The 9,971-nt window shown below is 46.8% G+C and overlaps 1 protein-coding gene across 1 annotated transcript; it reads left to right on the top strand.

Annotated features, from left to right (window-relative positions):
* Window positions 1–2,183: 2,183 nt before the first annotated feature.
* Window positions 2,184–9,656, top strand: OVOL3 (ovo like zinc finger 3). Its single transcript, XM_081922365.1, has 4 exons — window positions 2,184–2,483; window positions 5,036–5,196; window positions 7,295–7,475; window positions 9,083–9,656. Exons 1-4 carry the CDS (start codon window positions 2,381–2,383, stop codon window positions 9,373–9,375), a joined length of 738 nt encoding a protein of 245 aa, XP_081778491.1. The 5' UTR covers window positions 2,184–2,380; the 3' UTR covers window positions 9,376–9,656.
* Window positions 9,657–9,971: the final 315 nt, after the last annotated feature.

The following is a 9,971-nucleotide window of genomic DNA, read 5'->3' on the forward strand; positions in this document are numbered from 1 at the left end:
ATCCTTGTGCTATTAGGACTCTTGCCGCCGTTGTCGCATACATCAATATATTTCTGAATTTCCTTGGCAGGTCTTTTCCTGCAATCCCTAACGGAAGGCATTTCTCGTACCCAGCCTTTGCCAACCTGGTTCATTGCAGGAAATCAGAGCTTGAACATCCTGTATGGCAGAACCCACCATTCTCTCATGGGCTTCACTGTTGAACTGTTCCGTTGCGTGTATGTCCTAAACTCTAGTTTATCACATAGTTATTTATTCTTACGGCACCTTGTTTCTCTAATAACCTGTCTATTTTGCAAAAATAAATTGCTTTCATGGTGTAGCATTATAGATACATGATTACCCACGGCTCTGGCCAGCACTCTGATCCCAATACTGTGGTACTTCAGGTTACAGACGCTTCAGGTTACAGACTCCACTAACCCAGAAATATTACCTCGGGTTAAGAACTTTGCTTCAGGATGAGAACAGAAATCGCGTGTTGGCGGTGCGGCGACTTTAGCTAAAGTGGTACCTCAGGTTAAGAACGGACCTCCAGAAAGAATTAAGTTCTTAACCGAGGTACCACTGTATATCTGTCCTGACTGCAGTGTTACAAGATGCTAGTAGTGCTGGCTACTTAACCTTTTAGCTTGCTCTGTGTAGTATTAGTATCTTCTGCTAGTGGTGCTCCTCCAGTTGCAAGTGTTGGCTAAAGAACAGTCTTACATTGGGTCAGGTCATGGATCCATCTAGTCAAATGCTGCATGTCTTGACAGCAGTAGACCTCCAGCATTATGGGTATAGATTTATTCTGTGAACCGCCCTGAGACCCCCAGGTATAGGGCGGTATATAAATTTGATTAATAATACAGTGGTGCCTCGCAAGACGAAATTAATTCGTTCCGCGAGTTGCTTTGTCTTGCGATTTTTTCGTCTTGCGGAGCGCGGATTCCCTGGGTATTAACGGCTTTAAGAAAAAGGAAGCAAACCCGCAAGACGTTTTCGTCTTGTGAAGCAAGCCCATAGGGAAAATCGTCTTGCGAAGCAACTCCAGAAACGAAAAACCCTTTCGTCTTGCGCGTTTTTCGTCTAGCGAGGCATTTGTCTTGCGAGGTACCACTGGTGCACTCCTCAGAACACACCGGTGACAGGCAAAGATCTAACAGTGGTGTGTTGCGTTAGTGTGCAAAGGTTACTTTTTTAAACACCTGCCCAGTTTTCCCCGGTCATTAAATTCTAGGCCAACTGATGGTGTTTTGGTGGTGAACAGGTTGGCCTTTTTCAACGTCCAGTTTGACGCATGTGCGTGAGCACTGTTGCCATCGAGTATCGGGTGAATCGCCCGTTTCCTGCAGCTGTCCTGTTCAAAGAGACAAGCCGGCTAACCGTCCTCGACTCTTCCCTCTATAGCAAAGTGCAGAATTTGCATAGAGAGGATGGAGATCTCTTGTTGCCTTTGCAGTTAGGAGCACAAAGTATGCAAAGGAGCTGGAATTCGGTTCACATTCAGAACACGCGCACACACACACCTGCCCCGCAACACTAATTCAAATCGCGAGATATCCAGTGTCGCTCTTGTAAACAGCCCAGGCACTTTCACACTCGTCTCCAGAATCACAACCTTCGCTGGCGGAGATTTTGGATTCGGCTTGGCAGCAGATGAGAAGGTTAGTGGTTTGAATTCTGGGTGCCTGTTCCTGCTTTTGCTGGAAGGTAGCTGGGTGTTTGGATGAGAAACGGGTTGTAGCCTCTTATCTGGAAAGGAAGCAGAGAAGGAGAGAATCTTTTTGTTGTTGTTTGTTGTTTAGCCGTGTCCGACTCTTTGTGACCCCCTGGACCAGAGCACGCCAGGCCCTCCTGTCTTCCACTGCCTCCCACAGTTTAGTCAAACTCATGCTGGTAGCTTTGAGAAGACTGTCCCACCATCTCGTCCTCTGTCGTCCCCTTCTCCTTGTGCCCTCCATCTTTCCCAACATCAAGGTCTTTTCCAGGGAGTCTTCTCTTCTCATGAGGTAGCCAAAGTCTTGGAGCCTCAGCTTCACGATCTGTCCTTCCAGTGAGCACTCAGGGCTGATTTCCTTCAGAATGGAGAGGTTTGATCTTCTTGCAGTCCATGGGACTCTCCAGAGTCTCCTCCAGCACCATAACTCAAAAGCATCCATTCTTCAGCGCTCAGCCTTCTTGATGGTCCAGCTCTCACTTCCATACATCACTACTGGGAAAACCAGAGCTTGAACTAGACTGACCTTTGTTGGCAAGGTGATGTCTCTGCTTTTTAGGATGCTGTCTAGGTTTGTCATTGGTTTTCTCCCAAGAGTCAGGCGTCTTTTGATTTCGTGACTGCTGTCAAAGTGCCAAAGTCCCGCCGGCGAAACTCAAGCCTACGGTTGTGCCAGCCATGCCTAAATCTTTCCTGGTCAAGCGGCGAGTCTCGACGCGACTGGCGTCCCGGGATTGGGGAGAGCTCTCTGACCAACTTCGCGGAGACTTGTACATCCCAGGTAGGTGTGCTAATTTTTTTTGCGTTGCCTTCAACATGAAAATAGAAAAGAAAAGAAAAAAAGACCTAAGGAGAGAGAAAGCTGAAGAGGAGAAAGAGGGAAGAAAAGATTAAAGAAAGATAATGAAAGATAAAAGGAGTCTTGTTCTGCATTCAAATATGCTATTCACTAATTAAGATCCAACCATTCAACATTCTATAATCCAGTATTTTGTCAATCTTCAACTGCAGATATTGCAAGTTCCTTTTCTCTTTCATGCAAAAAGTCCCTTAGAAATTTTCAATCCTTAATAAGTGTCAGTAATGAGTTTTCTCTCATTAAACACGTTGACTTTGCCATCTCCGGGGAAATTATTATCATTAATTTTTATTGTTATTATTTATTGAACTTACATACCTCCCTATACTCAGGGGTCTCAGGGCAGTTCATAGAATAAAATCTAGATATAGAAGCACAAAATACATAATCAAAATAAAAACAACAACCCGATAGCCCCCCCCCCCACATTTTAACAGGGCATAGGGTGTAAATCAGATTAACCAAAGGCCTGGTTAAAAAGGAATGTTTTGTGCCTAAAGGTTTATAATGAAGTTGCCAGGTGAACTTCCCTGGGGAGAGCATTCCACAGACTGGGAGCCACTGCAGAGAAGGCCCCGCTCTCGTGTTGCCACCCTCCGGACCTCTCAATGCCCCATCCTGTTTACCAAATCTTTTCCCCTCCTGAAAGCACTCCTGCCTGTCATGAATCCCAGGGCTGCAAATTTATTGCAACTGGGCTGGGTGGGAATGCAAGGGCCAGTTGTAGCCCAGACATCTGGCTGCCCTTGCCCTGGGGGTCCACAAGTCTCTTGCCCTCTTCCGTTAACATGCCCGGCTTCCTGGAAGCATGGGCTGCAAGAGCATCCTTGGAGAAGGGGGGTTCGTTTTGGTTCTTCCCAGGGCCAGATTGTGGTTTTATCCAGCCCTCAGCTCCTGAAGGTAATGCCCTTTCTATGTCCAGCTGTCCTTTCTCAACAACAAATGGTCGCTGTTTTTTGTGTTGAATATATGCTATATGGCAATTTATGGACCTCATAGGTATCTCAAGCCATTGGCACATCACAAAAGATGTACCGTATTTTATCAAAGCAATTGTTGAACTGAAATACAATTAAGAAGTAGTATATTAATAGTGAGGGACGCAGGTGGCGCTGTGGGTTAAAGCCTCAGCGCCTAGGACTTGCCGATCGAAAGGTCGGCAGTTCGAATCCCTGCTGCGGGGTGCGCTCCCGCTGCTCGGTCCCAGCGCCTGCCAACCTAGCAGTTCGAAAGCATCCCCGGGTGCAAGTAGATAAATAGGGACCGCTTACCAGCGGGAAGGTAAACGGCGTTTCCGTGTGCAGCTCTGGCTCGCCAGATGCAGCTTTGTCACGCTGGCCACGTGATCCGGAAGTGTCTCCGGACAGCGCTGGCCCCTGGCCTCTTAAGTGAGATGGGCGCACAACCCCAGAGTCTGTCAAGACTGGCCCGTACGGGCAGGGGTACCTTTACCTTTACCTTTATATTAATAGTGAAATAATTATTAAGCTCTAACTTAAAATTATTTTTTATTCATAACACTTCAGGTTACATACACTTCAGGTTACAGACTCCGCTAACCCAGAAATAGTGCTTCAGGTTAAGAACTTTGATCCAGGATAAGAACAGAAATCGGGTTGCGGTGGCGTGGCGGCAGCGGGAGGCCCCATTAGCTAAAGTGGTGTTTCAGGTTAAGAACAGTTTCAGGTTAAGAATGGACCTCCAGAACGAATTAAGTTCTTAACCCGAGGTACCACTGTAATGCAAACACATTGGCATTTGGCAATAACAAAAGTTCATTGAGAAACACAATTTACAAAGACTCATCATCTAGTCTCTAGAAACTTGCTAGAACATGAAATAATAAGAGGTGCAAATATATGATGCAAACGACTAATAGTGATAAATAGCAGAATGTAGGCACCCTATATATAGAAAGGAGCAAAGCAGTGATATTTTAGGGAGCAGGCGAGCAGGCGGGGCCCAGGACTTACCGTATTTTTTGCTGTATAAGACACACTTTTTCCTTCCTAAAAGGTAAGGGGAAATGTGTGTGCGTCTCTTATGGAGCGAATGCAGTCTGCGCAGCTATCCCTGAAGCCAGGAGAGCGAGAGGGATCGGTGCCGCGCGAAGCCCCTTCAGGGCAACGGGAGGAAAAGCAGAGCCCCTTCCATTTCTCCTCCCGCTTTGATGGAGAGGCACTGCGCAGAGAGGGAGAGAATATTTTTTTTCTTGTTCTCTTCCTCTAAAACTAGATGCGCCTTATGGTCAGGTGCGTCTTATAGAGCGAAAAATAAGGTACATCATAGGAGCCTACACAACACAAAACACTGTTGCTGTAGGTAGGTTCTATTTTATTTGTTTTTTATCTTATATTTTGGAAATGTACACCCAGGGTTTTTTTCCTTTAATTTTTTTGGGGGCCCCCAAGAGAGTGGGGCCCTGAGCTAGAGCTTGTTTTGCTTATACGTAAATCCGGCACTGGTTTTTCCAGAAGGTAGCGTGGCTCAAACCCTGGCAGACCCCAGGATCCTTGCAGGCGGCTCGGTGAATGTGTGGGAAGGAACCCACGCAGGAAACTTCCTCCAAGGCGTCGCGCAGAGCCCGTGTCACCCTCAACTGGGTCCCGTGGGGAAATATCCCAGGAGCAGCAAGGTAAGAACCCAGGAAGATCAGGCCAGCTGTTCTCACAGGCCAGATCAGGGCGTCTTGAATTGCTCCAGCTTTCCAATTCCGAAAATGAGGGGTGCTAAAAAGTTGAAGCGTGACCTGGGGATTCGAAACATGTTTGGGCTGAAATAATATGATTTTGTTTGGCTGGGTACGTAAAATGCATGCAAAAGTCACAGAACCCATAAAGAATGTTGAGAGGTGCTTGCAGTTATACATTATTCAGGTAGGTAGCTGTGTTGCTCTGATGCAGTCAAAATAAAAAATAAATTACAAATTGTCCAGTAGCACCTTATAGACCAACTAAGTTTGTTCTCGTATAAACTTTCGTGTGCATGCACACTTCTTCTGTTTCAATGTAATAACCGTATTTTTCGCTCTATAAGACGCAGCAGACCAGAAGACGCACCTAGTTTTTGGAGGAGGAAAACAAGAAAAAAATATCCTTAATCTCAGAAGCCAGAACAGCAAGAGGGATCGCTGCGCATTGAAAGCAGCGATCCCTCTTGCTGTTCTGGCTTCTGGGATAGCTGCGCAGCCTGCATTCGCTCCATAAGACGCACACACATTTCCCCTTACTTTTTAGGAGGGAAAAAGTAAGTCTTATAGAGCAAAAAATACGGTATACATTATTGTTATTTAGCATTGCCTGAAATCTTCAGAAGGTAGCATAAAAATAATTTGGTTTTCCAAAAGCAGTTGATGTGCTTCTTTATCCAGGATAAATGTTGCAAAAAAAGGTGCCACGTAACACCCACCCTGCGTCCGTAAGAACTCAGTCGCTTAGTGTGGCAGAACCAACACTTTGGAACTCCCTGGCAATGGAGATCAGCCTTAACTGTATTCTTATCAGCACCTGCTGAAGACATCCTTATTTAGACAAGCTTACCTAGATAGTTTAGAAAGCTTGTGTGAGTTTTGATGTGTTTTAATCTCTTCTCTTGTGGTTTTATGAATGTTTTCAATCATGTAACAATAATTCTATTGCCATTTTCGTAAACTGCTTTGAGGTTTCTTTCCTGCAATCGAGCGGTTTATAAATTATATGCAATAAACATTGGAGCTCAGAGGGTAGAGCACAAGACTCTTAATCTCACGGTTGTGGGTTTCAGCCCCACGTTGGGCAAAAGGTTCCTGCATGGCAGGGAGTTGGACTAGATGACCCTTGGGGTCCCTTCCAACTATAATAAAATATAATAATAATTTATTATTTCTACCCTGCCCATCTGGCTGGGTTACCTAAGCCACTCTGGGCGGCTTCCAACAAAATATTAAAATTACATTAAAACATCAGTCATTAAAGACTTCCCTAAACAGGGCTGCCTTCAGATGTCTTCTAAATGTCAGATAATTGTTTATTTCTTTGACATCTGATGGGAGGGTGTTCCACAGGGCAGGCGCCACCACCGAGAAGGCCCTCTGCCTGGTTCCCTGTAACCTCACTTCTCGCAAGGAGGGAACCGCCAGAAGGCCCTCGGAGCTGGACCTCAGTGTCTGGGCAGAATGGTGGGGGTGGAGGTATACTTCAGATATACTGGACTGAGGCCATTTAGGGCTTTAAAGGTCAGCACCAACACTTTGAATTGTGCGCGGAAACGTACTGGGAGCCAATGAAGGTCTTTCATGACAGGTGTTATGTGGTCTCAGCGGCCGACCCCAATCACCACTCTAGCTGCCGCGTTCTAGATTAGTTGTAGTTTCCGGGTCACCTTCAAAGGTAGCCCCATGTAGAACGCATTGCAGTAGTCCAAGCGGGAGATAACCAGAGCATGCGCCACTCTGGTGAGACAGTCTGTGGGCAGAGAGGGTCTCATCCTGCGTACCAGATGGAGCTGGTAGACAGCTGCCCTGGACACAGAATTGACCTGCGCCTCCATGGACAGCCGTGAGTCCAGAATGACTCCCAGGCTGCGCACCTCCGCAATTGTATGAAAAGAAAAATGAATGGAATGGCCATGCTGGCTGAGACTGATGGGAGTGGTAGTTCCAAGCCTCTGGGTTGCATAACATTGCAGCTCCTCCACGTTCGCCTGGTTTGCAAACTCCCAACCTCTCCCGCTTCCTCCCTTTCTGCTCCATCCAGGGCAGGAGTCCTGCAGCGCCGCAGTTCCAGTGCTGCGTGTGCAGCAAGCACTTCCCTCTGCAGCGCATGCTGAACCGCCACCTCAAGTGCCACAGCTCGGTCAAGAAGCACGTCTGCAGGTACTGCGGCAAGGGCTTCAACGACACCTTCGACCTCAAGAGGCACCTGAGGACGCACACAGGTGGGGACCTCACCCTGCAAGGGCCTTGGCTCTTGTTGCTCACCTTGGTGGGGAATTTACAAACGTAACATCCATATTGACCAATGTATTGTGTTTTGTTGTTGTTGCAGGAATTTATGTATAGGTTGGGGGGGTTGCCCCTCCAGCAGATATCACACACATGCAGCCCACTACCAAAATCAGCACAATCGCTTCTGTGACTTTTGTGATTTGTCCCCACAAAGCACTTCATTCACAGTTTATTCCTATCTATTCAAAGGGCCTCTGCTGCATTGATACCAAATGTAAGAATTCACTGATGAATGTATCTATGTATTGGCTCACTGGGAAAACTGCAGAAGTTCCTATAGACCTGTGAGCTCAGCTCCTCAGCAGCCCCTCTGCCTGAGGGATAATCCCTGGCATCCTGATACCTGAGTGCCAGACAGGCAGCCATTCCAGAAACAACAAACCCAGATGAAGACAAAAGGGTGGGATGATCTTGGCTGGGAAACAGGGAAATGTAAAGATCTCTTTTCTTATACTTGATGGGTGGAGGGCAAGGGGAACCATGGGGCAGGGTCCAGGATACTCAGATTACGGCCACCAGATCTCCCCTTTCATGATGTAACCGTGATGTATGAGTGATGTAGTTTGGGGGGGGTGTAACATGGGGATGAGCAGCTAATAAACGTTTGGGTTCTCTTTTGTCGGGGGCTTCCATCTTGTTCCACCTGGTGGCAGGTGGGAGTCCTATGCCCTTTTAAAAAAAATATATGGGGGGGCTGCTATCAGGTTGTTTTTATTTTGATGATGTATTTTGTGGTTTTATATCTTGATTTTATTCTGTGAACCACCCTGAGACCCCTGGGTATAGGGCAGTATATAAATTCAATATATAAAAATAATTTCCCCAGAGATGGCAAAGTTAACGTGATTAATGAGAGAAAACTCATTACTGACACAGGTGAAACTCAAAAAATTTGAATATCGTGGAAAAGTTCATTTATTTCAGTAATTCAATGCTATTGAAGCATCCTGGTCTTCCATAACACCTCAGCAGTGCCACAGGCTGATAGCACTCATGCCACGCCGCATAGAGGCAGTAATTGATGCAAAAGGGGCCCAAACCAAGCCCTGAGTTGCTTCTACTTCTCAGAGGTCCAATATTGCTCTATTTGCAATCCTTGTTTTGCTGATTTCATTTAATATTCTAATTTTCTGAGATTGTTAATTTGGGGTTCTCATCAGCTGTATGCCATGATCATCACAATTATAACAAATAAAGGCTTGACATATCTCGCTTTGAATGTCATGAGTCTATCTCATATATCAGTTTCAACTTTTAAGTTGAATTACCGAAATAAATGAACTTTTCCATGATATTCTAATTTTTCGATCCTGTATTAAGGATTGGAAATTTCTAAGGGACTTTTTGCATGAAAGCAAAAATGAGTATGTGGAGTTGAAGATTGACAAAACACTGAAGTGTAGAGGTTTGATTATTTTGCGGTTTTATATCTTGATTTTATTCCGTGAACCGCCTTGAGACCCCCGGATATAGGACGGTATATAAATTCAATGAATAATAATATAGGCCTGTCCACCTGACATTTGCTCCTCCGCAGGCATCCGCCCGTACCGCTGCTGCGTCTGCGACAAAGCCTTCACCCAGCGCTGCTCCCTCGAGTCGCACCTCAAGAAAATCCACAGCATCCAGCAGAGATACGCTTACCGCGAGCGCCGCTCCAAGCTCTTTGTGTGCGAGGAGTGCGGCTTCACCTGCAGCGGCAGCGAGGAGTACTACGGCCACGTCCGCCGCCTGCACCCCGGCCACGGGATCCCGGCCAGAGGGTTCCAGAAGGTGGCGCCGCCCGACCTCCACCCCAGGTTCCACGTCCTCTACCCTTCCACATACTGAGGCCCAGAGGCCGGGGCTGAGGAAACCGGGAAACAGCAGACCCAAATCCCATGTAAGGAAAACAGGGGAGTAGAAAAACTAGCCAAATCATGCGTTTGGAGTACGCTGCCCGTGCCAAGAGGGGACTGTGCCAATTCTGCACCTCTTCTAAGTGTTGGGCATCTCGCCCAGCCCTGCCTTGAGATCTACGTTTCTCAAAATTAGCTGTTACCAAAATACACGACGGCACTCTCAGGGGACTAGAAACTTTTGTTTTCAAAATGAAGGTTCCCAGAAGGCTGTGTTTTCAAGTCTTTCCTCCAAGCTCGGTTGCAGGTGCCCTCGCTTTCTGAGGCGAGATGGGTGACCGCCAGGGGCAGGGCTTTTTCTGTGGTGGCCCCCAAGCTGTGGAACGCTCTCTGCAGGCATTTCGGCCTTTGTGATGCTCTTCCAGGCACCAACCCAAACGTTTTTTGCACTTGCCCAAGTTTTTGGTTGCACTGAATATGTGGCTGTTTCTAATCTGTTAATCTTGTAATGAGTGGCGTTTTGTCGCATGCCGCCTCGCGGGGCCAATACAGTGGTGCCTCGATAGACGAAAAGAATTCGTTCCGCGA

This window comes from Podarcis melisellensis, assembly GCF_964234715.1.
Source record: "Podarcis melisellensis genome assembly, chromosome: 8".
NCBI classification, from domain to species: Eukaryota; Metazoa; Chordata; class Lepidosauria; order Squamata; family Lacertidae; genus Podarcis; species Podarcis melisellensis.